General features: G+C 54.3%; 1 protein-coding gene across 5 annotated transcripts in view; it reads right to left on the bottom strand.

The window, feature by feature from the left end:
- IQSEC3 (IQ motif and Sec7 domain ArfGEF 3) overlaps positions 1-12,129 on the bottom strand; it is a 124,478-nt gene extending 112,349 nt beyond the window's left edge. For 3 of the 5 annotated variants that reach the window (XM_063929203.1, XM_063929205.1, XM_063929206.1), the window contains exon 1: positions 11,457-12,128. In XM_063929203.1, the coding sequence (XP_063785273.1) occupies positions 11,457-12,085 (629 nt within the window). In that variant the 5' untranslated portion in view covers positions 12,086-12,128. Of the gene's footprint in view, positions 1-11,456 lie in introns of all 5 variants that reach the window. The other 2 variants (XM_063929202.1, XM_063929204.1) reach the window with 1 other exon arrangement.
- Positions 12,130-17,108: the final 4,979 nt, after the last annotated feature.

Raw genomic sequence — 17,108 nt, 5'->3', positions numbered from 1 at the left:
CCAGCACAGCCCCTATCCTGTATCCTCTCTGTCCTGCACCATGTAACCAGCACAGTCCCTATCCTGTATCCTCTCTGTCCTGCACCATGTAACCAGCACAGTCCCTATCCTGTATCCTCTCTGTCCTGCACCGTGTTACCAGCACAGCCCCTATCCTGTATCCTCTCTGCCCAGCACCGTGTAACCAGCACAGCCCCTATCCTGTATCCTCTCCGTCCTGCCTCGTGTAACCAGCACAGGCCCTGTGTACAGTGACCTCTCCATCCTGCACCGTGTGACCAGCACAGGCCCTGTGTACAGTGACCTCTCCATCCTGCATCGTGTAACCAGCACAGGCCCTGTGTACTGTGACCTCTCCATCCTGCATCGTGTAACCAGCACAGGCCCTGTGTACAGTGACCTCTCCGTCCTGCACCGTATAAGCAGCACAGGCCCTGTGTACAGTGACCTCTCCATCCTGCTTCGTGTGACCAGCACAGGACCTGTGTACAGTGACCTCTCCGTCCTGCACCGTGTAAGCAGCACAGGCCCTGTGTACAGTGACCTCTCCATCCTGCATCGTGTGACCAGCACAGGCCCTGTGTACAGTGACCTCTCCGTCCTGCACCGTGTAAGCAGCACAGGCCCTGTGTACTGTGACCTCTCCATCCTGCCTTGTGTAACCAGCACAGGCCATGTGTACTGTGACCTCTCCGTCCTGCCTCGTGTAACCAGCACAGGCCCTGTGTACAGTGACCTCTCCATCCTGCACCGTGTATCCAGCACAGGCCCTGTGTACTGTGACCTCTCCATCCTGCATCGTGTGTACAGTGACCTCTCCATCCTGCATCGTGTATCCAGCACAGCCCCTGTGTACTGTGACCTCTCCGTCCTGCATCGTGTAAAAAGCACAGGCCCAGTGTACAGTGACCTCTCCATCCTGCATCGTGTAACCAGCACACGCCCTGTGTACAGTGACCTCTCGGTCCTGCATCATGTAAGCAGCACAGGCCCTGTGTACAGTGACCTCTCCATCCTGCATCGTGTAACCAGCACAGCCCCTGTGTACTGTGACCTCTCCATCCTGCATCGTGTAACCAGCACAGGACCTGTGTACTGTGACCTCTCCATCCTGCATCGTGTATCCAGCACAGGCCCTGTGTACAGTGACCCCTCCATCCTGCATCGTGTAACCAGCACAGGCCCTGTGTACAGTGACCTCTCCGTCCTGCATCGTGTAACCAGCACAGGCCCTGTGTACAGTGACCTCTCCGTCCTGCATCGTGTATCCAGCACAGGCCCTGTGTACAGTGACCTCTCCATCCTGCATCGTGTAACCAGCACAGGCCCTGTGTACAGTGACCTCTCCATCCTGCTTCGTGTCAGCAGCACAGACCCTGTATACAGTGACCTCTCCATCCTGCATCGTGTATCCAGCACAGGCCCTGTGTACAGTGACCTCTCCATCCTGCATCGTGTATCCAGCACAGGCCCTGTGTACAGTGACCTCTCCATCCTGCATCGTGTAACCAGCACAGGCCCTGTGTACTGTGACCTCTCCATCCTGCATCGTGTTACCAGCACAGGCCCTGTGTACTGTGACCTCTCCATCCTGCATTGTGTATCCAGCACAGGCCCTGTGTACAGTGACCTCTCCGTCCTGCATCGTGTAAGCAGCACAGACCCTGTGTACAGTGACCTCTCCATCCTGCATCATGTAAGCAGCACAGGCCCTGTGTACAGTGACCTCTCCATCCTGCATCGTGTATCCAGCACAGCCCCTGTATACAGTGACCTCTCCATCCTGCATCGTGTAAGCAGCATAGGCCCTGTGTACAGTGACCTATCCATCCTGCATCGTGTATCCAGCACAGACCCTGTGTACAGTGACCTCTCCATCCTGCATCGTGTAAGCACACAGGACCTGTGTACAGTGACCTCTCCGTCCTGCACCGTGTAAGCAGCACAGGCCCTGTGTACTGTGACCTCTCCATCCTGCCTTGTGTAACCAGCACAGGCCATGTGTACTGTGACCTCTCCGTCCTGCCTCGTGTAACCAGCACAGGCCCTGTGTACAGTGACCTCTCCATCCTGCACCGTGTATCCAGCACAGGCCCTGTGTACTGTGACCTCTCCATCCTGCATCGTGTGTACAGTGACCTCTCCATCCTGCATCGTGTATCCAGCACAGCCCCTGTGTACTGTGACCTCTCCGTCCTGCATCGTGTAAAAAGCACAGGCCCAGTGTACAGTGACCTCTCCATCCTGCATCGTGTAACCAGCACACGCCCTGTGTACAGTGACCTCTCGGTCCTGCATCATGTAAGCAGCACAGGCCCTGTGTACAGTGACCTCTCCATCCTGCATCGTGTAACCAGCACAGCCCCTGTGTACTGTGACCTCTCCATCCTGCATCGTGTAACCAGCACAGGACCTGTGTACTGTGACCTCTCCATCCTGCATCGTGTATCCAGCACAGGCCCTGTGTACAGTGACCCCTCCATCCTGCATCGTGTAACCAGCACAGGCCCTGTGTACAGTGACCTCTCCGTCCTGCATCGTGTAACCAGCACAGGCCCTGTGTACAGTGACCTCTCCGTCCTGCATCGTGTATCCAGCACAGGCCCTGTGTACAGTGACCTCTCCATCCTGCATCGTGTAACCAGCACAGGCCCTGTGTACAGTGACCTCTCCATCCTGCTTCGTGTCAGCAGCACAGACCCTGTATACAGTGACCTCTCCATCCTGCATCGTGTATCCAGCACAGGCCCTGTGTACAGTGACCTCTCCATCCTGCATCGTGTATCCAGCACAGGCCCTGTGTACAGTGACCTCTCCATCCTGCATCGTGTAACCAGCACAGGCCCTGTGTACTGTGACCTCTCCATCCTGCATCGTGTAACCAGCACAGGCCCTGTGTACTGTGACCTCTCCATCCTGCATTGTGTATCCAGCACAGGCCCTGTGTACAGTGACCTCTCCGTCCTGCATCGTGTAAGCAGCACAGACCCTGTGTACAGTGACCTCTCCATCCTGCATCATGTAAGCAGCACAGGCCCTGTGTACAGTGACCTCTCCATCCTGCATCGTGTATCCAGCACAGCCCCTGTGTACAGTGACCTCTCCATCCTGCATCGTGTAAGCAGCATAGGCCCTGTGTACAGTGACCTATCCATCCTGCATCGTGTATCCAGCACAGACCCTGTGTACAGTGACCTCTCCATCCTGCATCGTGTAAGCACACAGGACCTGTGTACAGTGACCTCTCCATCCTGCATCGTGTAAGCAGCACAGGCCCTGTGTACAGTGACCTCTCCATCCTGCCTTGTGTAACCAGCACAGGCCCTGTGTACTGTGACCTCTCCGTCCTGCCTCGTGTAACCAGCACAGGCCCTGTGTACAGTGACCTCTCCATCCTGCACCGTGTAAGCAGCACAGGCCCTGTGTACTGTGACCTCTCCATCCTGCATCGTGTGTAGAGTGACCTCTCCATCCTGCATCGTGTATCCAGCACAGCCCCTGTGTACTGTGACCTCTCCGTCCTGCATCGTGTAACCAGCACAGGCCCAGTGTACAGTGACCTCTCCATCCTGCATTGTGTATCCAGCACAGGCCCTGTGTACAGTGACCTCTCCATCCTGCATCGTGTAACCAGCACACGCCCTGTGTACAGTGACCTCTCCGTCCTGCATCATGTAAGCAGCACAGGCCCTGTGTACAGTGACCTCTCCATCCTGCATCGTGTAAGCAGCACAGCCCCTGTGTACTGTGACCTCTCCATCCTGCATCGTGTAACCAGCACAGGACCTGTGTACTGTGACCTCTCCATCCTGCATCGTGTATCCAGCACAGGCCCTGTGTACTGTGACCTCTCCATCCTGCATCGTGTAACCAGCACAGCCCCTGTGTACAGTGACCTCTCCGTCCTGCATCGTGTATACAGCACAGGCCCTGTGTACAGTGACCTCTCCATCCTGCATCGTGTATCCAGCACAGGCCCTGTGTACAGTGACCTCTCCATCCTGCATCGTGTAAGCAGCACAGGCCGTGTGTACAGTGACCTCTCCATCCTGCATCGTGTATCCAGCACAGGCCCTGTGTACAGTGACCTCTCCATCCTGCATCGTGTAACCAGCACAGGCCCTGTGTACAGTGACCTCTCCATCCTGCTTCGTGTCAGCAGCACAGGCCCTGTGTACAGTGACCTCTCCATCCTGCATCGTGTAACCAGCACAGGCCCTGTGTACAGTGACCTCTCCATCCTGCATCGTGTAACCAGCACAGGCCCTATATACAGTGACCTCTCCATCCTGCATCGTGTAACCAGCACAGGCCCTGTGTACAGTGACCTCTCCATCCTGCATCGTGTAACCAGCACAGGCCCTGTGTACTGTGACCTCTCCATCCTGCATCGTGTATCCAGCACAGGCCCTGTGTACAGTGACCTCTCCATCCTGCATCGTGTAAGCACACAGGACCTGTGTACAGTGACCTCTCCGTCCTGCATCGTGTAAGCAGCACAGACCCTGTGTACAGTGACCTCTCCATCCTGCATCATGTAAGCAGCACAGGCCCTGTGTACAGTGACCTCTCCATCCTGCATCGTGTATCCAGCACAGCCCCTGTGTACAGTGACCTCTCCATCCTGCATCGTGTAAGCAGCACAGGCCCTGTGTGACCTATCCATCCTGCATCGTGTATCCAGCACAGACCCTGTGTACAGTGACCTCTCCATCCTGCATCGTGTAAGCACACAGGACCTGTGTACAGTGACCTCTCTATCCTGCATCGTGTATCCAGCACAGCCCCTGTGTACTGTGACCTCTCCATCCTGCACCGTGTAAGCAGCACAGGCTCTGTGTACAGTGACCTCTCCATCCTGCATCGTGTAAGCAGCACAGGCCCTGTGTACAGTGACCTCTCCATCCTGCATCGTGTAAGCACACAGGACCTGTGTACAGTGACCTCTCCATCCTGCATCGTGTAACCAGCACAGGCTCTGTGTACAGTGACCTCTCCATCCTGCATCATGTAAGCAGCACATGCCCTGTGTACTGTGACCTCTCCATCCTGCACCGTGTAAGCAGCACAGGCTCTGTGTACAGTGACCTCTCCATCCTGCATCATGTAAGCAGCACAGGCCCTGTGTACAGTGACCTCTCCATCCTGCATCGTGTATCCAGCACAGCCCCTGTGTACAGTGACCTCTCCATCCTGCAAAGCAGCACAGGCCCTGTGTACAGTGACCTATCCATCCTGCATCGTGTATCCAGCACAGACCCTGTGTACTGTGACCTCTCCATCCTGCATCGTGTAAGCACACAGGACCTGTGTACAGTGACCTCTCTATCCTGCATCGTGTATCCAGCACAGCCCCTGTGTACTGTGAGCTCTCCATCCTGCACCGTGTAAGCAGCACAGGCTCTGTGTACAGTGACCTCTCCATCCTGCATCGTGTAAGCAGCACAGGCCCTGTGTACAGTGACCTCTCCATCCTGCATCGTGTAAGCACACAGGACCTGTGTACAGTGACCTCTCCATCCTGCATCATGTAAGCAGCACAGGCCCTGTGTACTGTGACCTCTCCATCCTGCACCGTGTAAGCAGCACAGGCCCTGTGTACAGTGACCTCTCCTTCCTGCATCGTGTAAGCAGCACATGCCCTGTGTACAGTGACCTCTCCATCCTGCATCGTGTAAGCACACAGGACCTGTGTACAGTGACCTCTCCATCCTGCATCGTGTATCCAGCACAGGCCCTGTGTACAGTGACCTCTCCATACTGCATCGTGTATCCAGTACAGGCCCTGTGTACAGTGACCTCTCCATCCTGCATTGTGTAAGCAGCACAGGCCCTGTGTACAGTGACCTCTCCGTCCTGCATCATGTAAGCAGCACAGGCCCTGTGTACAGTGACCTCTCCATCCTGCATTGTGTAACCAGCACAGCCCCTGTGTACAGTGACCTCTCCATCCTGCATCGTGTAAGCAGCACAGGCCCTGTGTACAGTGACCTCTCCATCCTGCATTGTGTAACCAGCACAGGTCCTGTGTACTGTGACCTCTCCATCCTGCATCGTGTATCCAGCACAGGCCCTGTGTACAGTGACCTCTCCATCCTGCATCGTGTATCCAGCACAGGCCCTGTGTACAGTGACCTCTCCATCCTGCATCGTGTTAGCAGCACAGGCCCTGTGTACTGTGACCTCTCCATCCTGCATCGTGTTAGCAGCACAGGCCCTGTGTACTGTGACCTCTCCATCCTGCATCGTGTTAGCAGCACAGGCCCTGTGTACAGTGACCTCTCCATCCTGCCTCGTTTAACCAGCACAGGCCCTGTGTACAGTGACCTCTCCATCCTGCCTCGTTTAACCAGCACAGGCCCTGTGTACAGTGACCTCTCCATCCTGCACCGTGTAACCAGCACAGGCCCTGTGTACAGTGACCTCTCCATCCTGCATCGTGTAACCAGCACAGGCCCTGTGTACTGTGACCTCTTCATCCTGCATTGTGTATCCAGCACAGGCCCTGTGTACAGTGACCTCTCCATCCTGCACCGTGTAACCAGCACAGGCCCTGTGTACTTTGACCTCTCCATCCTGCCTCGTGTATCCAGCACAGGCCCTGTGTACAGTGACCTCTCCATCCTGCATCGTGTAAGCAGCACAGGCCCTGTGTACAGTGACCTCTCCATCCTGCATCGTGTAAGCAGCACAGGCCCTGTGTACAGTGACCTCTCCATCCTGCATCGTGTATCCAGCACAGGCCCTGTGTACAGTGACCTCTCCATCCTGCATCGTGTATCCAGCACAGGCCCTGTGTACAGTGACCTCTCCATCCTGCATCGTGAGAGCAGCACAGGCCCTGTGTACAGTGACCTCTCCATCCTGCATCGTGAGAGCAGCACAGGCCCTGTGTACAGTGACCTCTCCATCCTGCCTCGTGTAACCAGCACAGGCCCTGTGTACGGTGACCTCTCCATCCTGCATCGTGTATCCAGCACAGGTCCTGTGTACTGTGACCTCTCCATCCTGCCTCGTGTAACCAGCACAGGCCCTGTGTACAGTGACCTCTCCATCCTGCATCGTGTAACCAGCACAGGCCCTGTGTACAGTGACCTCTCCATCCTGCACCGTGTAAGCAGCACAGGCCCTGTGTACTGTGACCTCTCCATCCTGCATCGTGTGTACAGTGACCTCTCCATCCTGCATCGTGTATCCAGCACAGCCCCTGTGTACTGTGACCTCTCCATCCTGCATTGTGTATCCAGCACAGGCCCTGTGTACAGTGACCTCTCCATCCTGCATCGTGTAACCAGCACAGGCCCAGTGTACAGTGACCTCTCCATCCTGCATTGTGTATCCAGCACAGGCCCTGTGTACAGTGACCTCTCCATCCTGCCTCGTGTAAGCAGCACAGGCCCTGTGTACAGTGACCTCTCCGTCCTGCCTCGTGTAAGCAGCACAGGCCCTGTGTACTGTGACCTCTCCATACTGCATCGTGTAACCAGCACAGGCCCTGTGTACAGTGACCTCTCCATCCTGCATCGTGTATCCAGCACAGGCCCTGTGTACGGTGACCTCTCCATCCTGCATCGTGTATCCAGCACAGGCCCTGTGTACGGTGACCTCTCCATCCTGCATCGTGTAACCAGCACAGGCCCTGTGTACTGTGACCTCTCCATCCTGCATCGTGTATCCAGCACAGGCCCTGTGTACAGTGACCTCTCCATCCTGCATCGTGTATCCAGCACAGGCCCTGTGTACAGTGACCTCTCCATCCTGCATCGTGTATCCAGCACAGGCCCTGTGTACAGTGACCTTTCCATCCTGCATCGTGTAACCAGCACAGGCCCTGTGTACAGTGACTTCTCCATCCTGCATCGTGTATCCAGCACAGGCCCTGTGTACAGTGACCTCTCCATCCTGCATCGTGTATCCAGCACAGGCCCTGTGTACTGTGACCTCTCCATCCTGCATTGTGTAACCAGCACAGCCCCTGTGTACAGTGACCTCTCCATCCTGCATCCAGCACAGCCCCTGTGTACTGTGACCTCTCCATACTGCATTGTGTAACCAGCACAGGCCCTGTGTACTGTGATCTCTCCGTCCTGCATCGTGTATCCAGCACAGGCCCTGTGTACAGTGACCTCTCCATCCTGCATCGTGTATCCAGCACAGCCCCTGTGTACTGTGACCTCTCCGTCCTGCATCGTGTAAGCACACAGGCCCTGTGTACAGTGACCTCTCCATCCTGCATCGTGTATCCAGCACAGGCCCTGTGTACTGTGACCTCTCCATCCTGCATCGTGTTAGCAGCACAGGCCCTGTGTACAGTGACCTCTCCATCCTGCATCGTGTATCCAGCACAGGCCCTGTGTACAGTGACCTCTCCATCCTGCATAGTGTAACCAGCACAGGCCCTGTGTACTGTGACCTCTCCGTCCTGCATCGTGTATCCAGCACAGGCCCTGTGTACAGTGACCTCTCCATCCTGCCTCGTGTAACCAGCACAGGCCCTGTGTACAGTGACCTCTCCATCCTGCATCGTGTAACCAGCACAGGCCCTGTGTACAGTGACCTCTCCATCCTGCATCGTGTAACCAGCACCGGCCCTGTGTACTGTGACCTCTCCATCCTGCATCGTGTATCCAGCACAGGCCCTGTGTACTGTGACCTCTCCATACTGAATCGTGTAACCAGCACAGGCCCTGTGTACAGTGACCTCTCCGTCCTGCATCGTGTATCCAGCACAGGCCCTGTGTACAGTGACCTCTCCGTCCTGCACACTTCCCACAATCCAGATTCTTTGCATGTAGAGCTGCACCAGTCGGAGCCCCTCGTCCCTCTCCATGCACTTCTACGGTGATGCAGACAGAGCGCTGTGCCGCACAACGCAGCCATACACGCAGCACACAGAAGAGATTAGACTGAGTAATAAACACGTTATTACACCGCGCAGACCAATTCACAAAGCAATAAGCAAGCAGGGCTGCACTCCCAGCTCAGCAGATTAATATAGACTGGGGGTCTCCGGCAATATAGGATCATTTATATGAGAGGATTGAGCGGGGGCGGTGGGGGGTGTAACTGTGCGAGTTTTCCTCAGCAGTCTCAAGGTGAGATTAAATCTGGAATGATGGCTGTGAATCCCAATCTATCCGAGGGGCCCGGCACAGGCTGATCCAGAGATATTGACATATAGGGCCTGTCGAGGCACCACGATGTGACCTCTGACCTGCTGGGTAATTGCTATTCTCCTGAGGTGTAGATGACAGGGAACGTGTTCATTGCACCGTGCAGTGACAGGGGGGCCCCTAGGGACCAGCGCCCTCCCACACGCCTCCTATCTAATCAGCCAACACTAATCTGCACGCATTGGTGGAAGGGTTGATGACTCTGTGCACACATTAGCACCGCATGACTTCCTTGCGGTGCTGTCCCAATTATTGCAAGGTCACGGAGAAAAGGCAGCTACGGCTATTGTGGAACTACAAGTCTCAGCACTGTCATTTTACTACACCAACCAAATTAGACATGTTGTAGGCAGATGCTAGCTCTGCAGCTGATGTGGGACTACAAGTCTCAGCAGGGGTCAGTTTAGCAACACACAGCTTCTTAAAGCACGTTTCTATCCAGTCATCTCAGGCAGCCTTTAACTGTTGTAGAACTACAGGTCCCAGAGACGGGGGACTGGCAGGTCCCCAGCAGCTGAAGCACCAAAGGTGGCCCACTATGGAAGAACATTGCGGAGGCTCTGGTTAACGCTGGGAGATTGCGTGAGGCTGATATCAGGATGAGTGACAGCTGTCTAGGAACTGGACTGGAATGCAGATAAGATTGGGGGGGGGGGGGGGGGCAGTGTAGGTTTAACAGAGCCTTAATCAGAAGGTTTTTGTTTTATTTTTAAATAAACCACTGTCCTACGCTGTGCCGCAGTACCACTGGCAATACACTGGCATTCAGTTATACACGGCAGCCAGCATGGAGGCTGTACCCAGCACATATTTGGTAAATGGAGCAATGGTAACTTACAAGACCCTGCAAGTGACTGCGGTACAAGAAGACCCCATGACTGTACCAAAGTACAACGCAATGCTGAAAATCCACCTCTCTCTCAGCACCTATCCTGCGCCCTACGCACCACAGCACCCATCCTGCGCCCTCCGCACCACAGCACCCATCCTGTGCCCTCCGTACAACACCACAGCACCCATCCTGTGCCCTCCTTACCGCACCACAGCACCCATCCTGTGCCCTCCGTACCACACCACAGCACCCATCCTGTGCCCTCCTTACCGCACCACAGCACCCATCCTGTGCCCTACGCACCACAGCACCCATCCTGCGCCCTCCATACCACAGCACCCATCCTGCACCCCACGCACCACAGCACCCATCCTGCGCCCTACGCACCACAGCACCCATCCTGCACCCTCTGCACCACAGTACCCATCCTTTGCCCTCCGCACCACAGCACAGCACCAATCCTGTGCCCTCCGCACCACAGCACCCATCCTGTGTCCTCCGTACCACAGCACCCATCCTGTGCCCTCCGTACCACAGCACCCATCCTGTGCCTTCCGCACAACACCACAGCACCCATTCTGTGCCCTACGCACCACAGCACCCATTCTGTGCCCTACGCACCACAGCACCCATACTGTGCCCTACGCACCACAGCACCCATCCTGTGCCCTCCGTACCACACCACCCATCCTGTGCCTTCCGCACCACACCACCCATCCTGTGCCTTCCGCACAACACCACAGCACCCATCCTGTGCCCTCCGTACCACACCACCCATCCTGTGCCTTCCGCACCACACCACCCATCCTGTGCCCTACGCACCACACCACCCATCCTGTGCCCTACGCACCACACCACCCATCCTGTGCCCTCCGTACCACAGCACCCATCCTGCGCCCTCCGCACCACAGCACCCATCCTGCGCCCTACGCACCACAGCACCTATCCTGCGCCCTCCGCACCCATCCTGCGCCCTCCGCACCCATCCTGCGCCCTCCGCACCACAGCACCCATCCTGCATCCACTTCCCCCATCCTATGCTCTCCACACCACAGCACCCATCCTGTGCCCTCCACACCACAGCACCCATCCTGTGCCCTCCACATCACAGCACCCATCCTGCTCCCCTTGGACCACAGCACCCATCCTGCACTCTCTGGACCCCCGACACCCACCCTGTGCCCTCGGCACCACAGCATACATTCTGTGCCCTCGGCACCACAGCACTCATCCTCTTCACCCATCCTGCGCCCTCCGGACCACATCACCAATCCAATGCCCTCCAGACCACAGCACCCATCCTCTTCTTCACCCATCCTGTGCCCTCCACACCACAGCACCCATCCTCTTCTTCACCCATCCTGTGCCCTCAGCATAACAGCACCCATCCTGCACCCTACACCGGGCAATGACACCCACTCTCCAGCGGAGCATGTGCCCCGGGTACTCACTCTGTCTTCCTCCCCAGGATGGCTTTGCAGAGGGTGGCCGGCTTGTGCTGCTGGATCTGCGGGGAGCTCCGGGGCGCAGGGCTCTGGCCGGACTCCGGCTCCTCGCTGTGCTGGACGGCCGGTGGGTGCTGGTGCCCCTGTGGCTGGCTCTGGGTACGGGCAGGGCTCTCCGGCTCTCCCTGGCCCTGCACGGGGGTCTGCGGCTGGAGCTGCGGCTGCTCGGGCGGAGGCTGGGGAAGGGGCTGCACGGGCACCGGCTGGGGAAGGGGCTGCACGGGCACCGGCTGGGGAAGGAGCTGCGGCTGGCCGGGCACAGGCTGGGGAAGGAGCTGCGGCTGGCCGAGCACAGGCTGGGGGTGGCCCCGCAGGCTCCGGTTCTCGCTGCCCAGCTGGTCCAGCCTCCGCTCCAGCTCGTCGATGCGCTGGCGCTGGGTGTGGATGAGGCTCTGCTGGTTCTGCACGATGCTGGTCAGCTCCCGCAGGTACAGCACGGCCCGCACCGGGTTCTCCAGGAGATTCTCCATCCCCGGTCCCGGCCAGCGACACACTGATCCGGGGGAGAGCTGCGTGACAGCACCGGGGGGAGGAGGCGGAGGACGGGGAGGGTCCGGCGGTGGCAGCATCATCATCAGGGAGGTTATATAATGGGGGAGGATCCTGCCCAGCCTCCCTGTCCTCATACAGGAGACTAGAGTGTCAGGTCTGCAGGTGCAGGGAGAGGGATGTTCCCCTTATTGCTGGGCGCTCCTCCCCGTTACACCTCATGTAGAGTGTCAGCTCTGCGGGTGCAGGGAGAGGGCAGGTCCCCTTATTGCTGGGTGCTCCTCCCTGTTACACCTCATGTAGAGTGTCAGCTCTGCGGGTGCGGGGAGAGGGCTGTTCTCCTTATTGCTGGGCTCTCCTCCCCGTTACACCTCATGTAGAGCGTCAGCTCTGCGGGTGCGGGCTGTTCTCCTTATTGCTGGGCTCTCCTCCCCGTTACACCTCATGTAGAGTGTCAGCTCTGCGGGTGCAGGGAGAGGAGAGGGCAGGCCTCATTGCTGGGCTCTCCTCCCCGTTACACCTCATGTAGAGTGTCAGCTCTGCGGGTGCAGGGAGAGGGCTGTTCTCCTTATTGCTGGGCACTCCTCCCCGTTACACCTCATGTAGAGTGTCAGCTCTGCAGGTGTGGGGAGAGGGCAGGCCCCCTTATTGCTGGGCTCTCCTCCCCGTTACACCTCATGTAGAGTGTCAGCTCTGCGGGTGCAGGGAGAGGGCTGTTCTCATTATTGCTGGGCTCTCCTCCTCGTTACATCTCATGTAGAGTGTCAGCTCTGCGGGTGCAGGGAGAGGGCAGGCCCCCTTATTGCTGGGCTCTCCTCCCCGTTACACCTCATGTAGAGTGTCAGCTCTGCGGGTGCAGGGAGAGGGCTGTTCTCATTATTGCTGGGCTCTCCTCCTCGTTACATCTCATGTAGAGTGTCAGCTCTGCGGGTGCAGGGAGAAGGCCGTTCTCCTTATTGCCAGGCTCTCCTCCCCGTTACACCTCATGTAGCGTGTCAGCTCTGCGGGTGCAGGGAGAAGGCTGTTCTCCTTATTGCTGGGCTCTCCTCCCCGTTACACCTCATGTAGAGCGTCAGCTCTGCGGGTGCAGATATAAGCCTCACTGGGTATAAGTGAGTATAAGCCTCACTGGGTATAAGCGAGTATAAGCCTCACTGGGTATATGCGAGTATAAGCCTCACTGGGTATATGCGAGTATAAGCCTCACTGGATATAAGCGAGTATAAGCCTCACTGGATATAAGCGAGTATAAGCCTCACTGGGTATAAGCGAGTATAAGCCTCACTGGGTATAAGCGAGTATAAGCCTCACTGGGTATAAGCGAGTATGAGCCTCACTGGGTATAAGCGAGTATGAGCCTCACTGGGTATAAGCGAGTATGAGCCTCACTGGGTATAAGCGAGTATAAGCCTCACTGGGTATAAGCGAGTATAAGCCTCACTGGGTATAAGCGAGTATAAGCCTCACTGGGTATAAGCGAGTATAAGCCTCACTGGGTATAAGCGAGTATAAGCCTCACTGGGTATAAGCCTCACTGGGTATAAGCGAGTATAAGCCTCACTGGTTATAAGTGAGTATAAGCCTCACTGGGTATAAGATAGTATAAGCCTCACTGGGTATAAACTGGTATAAGCCTCACTGGGTATAAGCTAGTATAAGCCTCACTGGGTATAAGCAAGTATAAGCCTCACTGGGTATAAGCAAGTATAAGCCTCACTGGGTATAAGCAAGTATAAGCCTCACTGGGTATAAGCAAGTATAAGCCTCACTGGGTATAAGCAAGTATAAGCCTCACTGGGTATAAGCAAGTATAAGCCTCACTGGGTATAAGCTAGTATAAGCCTCACTGGGTATAAGCTAGTATAAGCCTCACTGGGTATAAGCTAGTATAAGCCTCACTGGGTATAAGCTAGTATAAGCCTCACTGGGTATAAGCTAGTATAAGCCTCACTGGGTATAAGCGAGTATAAGCCTCACTGGGTATAAGCGAGTATAAGCCTCACTGGGTATAAGCGAGTATAAGCCTCACTGGGTATAAGCGAGTATAAGCCTCACTGGGTATAAGCGAGTATAATCCTCACTGGTTATAAGTGAGTATAAGCCTCACTGGGTATAAGATAGTATAAGCCTCACTGGGTATAAGTGAGTATAAGCCTCACTGGGTATAAGATAGTATAAGCCTCGCTGGGTATACGATAATATAAGCCTCACTGGGTATACGATAATATAAGCCTCACTGGGTATACGATAATATAAGCCTCACTGGGTATAAGCGAGTATAAGCCTCACTGGGTATAAGATAGTATAAGCCTCACTGGGTATAAGCGAGTATAAGCCTCACTGGGTATAAGCGAGTATAAGCCTCACTGGGTATAAGCGAGTATGAGCCTCACTGGATATAAGCGAGTATAAGCCTCACTGGATATAAGCGAGTATAAGCCTCACTGGGTATAAGATAGTATAAGCCTCACTGGGTATAAGATAGTATAAGCCTCACTGGGTATAAGATAGTATAAGCCTCACTGGGTATAAGATAGTATAAGCCTCACTGGGTATAAGCGAGTATAAGCCTCACTGGGTATAAGCGAGTATAAGCCTCACTGGGTATAAGCGAGTATAAGCCTCACTGGGTATAAGCGAGTATAAGCCTCACTGGGTATAAGCGAGTATAAGCCTCACTGGGTATAAGCGAGTATAAGCCTCACTGGTTATAAGTGAGTATAAGCCTCACTGGGTATAAGATAGTATAAGCCTCACTGGGTATAAGCGAGTATAAGCCTCGCTGGGTATAAGCGAGTATAAGCCTCGCTGGGTATAAGCAAGTATAAGCCTCGCTGGGTATAAGCAAGTATAAGCCTCGCTGGGTATAAGCAAGTATAAGCCTCGCTGGGTATAAGCGAGTATAAGCCTCGCTGGGTATAAGCGAGTATAAGCGAGTATAAGCCTCGCTGGGTATAAGCGAGTATAAGCCTCGCTGGGTATAAGCGAGTATAAGCCTCGCTGGGTATAAGCGAGTATAAGCCTCGCTGGGTATAAGCGAGTATAAGCCTCGCTGGGTATAAGCGAGTATAAGCCTCGCTGGGTATAAGCGAGTATAAGCCTCGCTGGGTATAAGCGAGTATAAGCCTCGCTGGGTATAAGCAAGTATAAGCCTCGCTGGGTATAAGCGAGTATAAGCCTCGCTGGGTATAAGCGAGTATAAGCCTCACTGGGTATAAGCGAGTATAAGCCTCGCTGGGTATAAGCGAGTATAAGCCTCGCTGGGTATAAGCAAGTATAAGCCTCGCTGGGTATAAGCAAGTATAAGCCTCGCTGGGTATAAGCAAGTATAAGCCTCGCTGGGTATAAGCGAGTATAAGCCTCGCTGGGTATAAGCGAGTATAAGCGAGTATAAGCCTCGCTGGGTATAAGCGAGTATAAGCCTCGCTGGGTATAAGCGAGTATAAGCCTCGCTGGGTATAAGCGAGTATAAGCCTCGCTGGGTATAAGCGAGTATAAGCCTCGCTGGGTATAAGCGAGTATAAGCCTCGCTGGGTATAAGCGAGTATAAGCCTCGCTGGGTATAAGCGAGTATAAGCCTCGCTGGGTATAAGCGAGTATAAGCCTCACTGGGTATAAGCGAGTATAAGCCTCACTGGGTATAAGCGAGTATAAGCCTCACTGGGTATAAGCGAGTATAAGCCTCACTGGGTATAAGCGAGTATAAGCCTCAATGGGTATAAGCGAGTATAAGCCTCACTGGTTATAAGCGAGTATAAGCCTCACTGGGTATAAGCGAGTATAAGCCTCACTGGTTATAAGTGAGTATAAGCCTCACTGGGTATAAGATAGTATAAGCCTCACTGGGTATAAGCGAGTATAAGCCTCACTGGGTATTAGCGAGTATGAGCCTCACTGGGTATAAGCGAGTATGAGCCTCACTGGATATAAGCGAGTATAAGCCTCACTGGATATAAGCGAGTATAAGTCTCACTGGATATAAGCGAGTATAAGCCTCACTGGATATAAGCGAGTATAAGCCTCACTGGGTATAAGCGAGTATGAGCCTCACTGGATATAAGCGAGTATAAGCCTCACTGGGTATAAGATAGTATAAGCCTCACTGGGTATAAGCGAGTATAAGCCTCACTGGGTATAAGCGAGTATAAGCCTCACTGGGTATAAGCGAGTATGAGCCTCACTGGGTATAAGCGAGTATAAGCCTCACTGGGTATAAGCGAGTATAAGCCTCACTGGTTATAAGTGAGTATAAGCCTCACTGGGTATAAGATAGTATAAGCCTCACTGGGTATAAGCTAGTATAAGCCTCACTGGGTATAAGCTAGTATAAGCCTCACTGGGTATAAGCGAGTATAATCCTCACTGGTTATAAGTGAGTATAAGCCTCACTGGGTATAAGCGAGTATAAGCCTCACTGGGTATAAGCGAGTATAATCCTCACTGGTTATAAGTGAGTATAAGCCTCACTGGGTATAAGATAGTATAAGCCTCACTGGGTATAAGATAGTATAAGCCTCACTGAGTATAAGATAGTATAAGCCTCACTGGGTATAAGCCTCACTGGGTATAAGATAATAAGAATTTACTTACCGATAATTCTATTTCTCATAGTCCGTAGTGGATGCTGGGGACTCCGTAAGGACCATGGGGAATAGCGGCTCCGCAGGAGACTGGGCACATCTAAAGAAAGCTTTAGGACTATCTGGTGTGCACTGGCTCCTCCCCCTATGACCCTCCTCCAAGCCTCAGTTAGGATACTGTGCCCGGACGAGCGTACACAATAAGGAAGGATTTTGAATCCCGGGTAAGACTCATACCAGCCACACCAATCACACCGTATAACTTGTGATCTGAACCCAGTTAACAGCATGATAACAGAGGAGCCTCTGAAAGATGGCTCACAACAATAATAACCCGATTTTTGTAACAATAACTATGTACAAGTATTGCAGACAATCCGCACTTGGGATGGGCGCCCAGCATCCACTACGGACTATGAGAAATAGAATTATCGGTAAGTAAATTCTTATTTTCTCTAACGTCCTAAGTGGATGCTGGGGACTCCGTAAGGACCATGGGGATTATACCAAAGCTCCCAAACGGGCGGGA

Source organism: Pseudophryne corroboree, chromosome 6, assembly GCF_028390025.1.
Source record: "Pseudophryne corroboree isolate aPseCor3 chromosome 6, aPseCor3.hap2, whole genome shotgun sequence".
NCBI classification, from domain to species: Eukaryota; Metazoa; Chordata; class Amphibia; order Anura; family Myobatrachidae; genus Pseudophryne; species Pseudophryne corroboree.
This window is presented reverse-complemented; position numbering and strand designations above follow the sequence as displayed.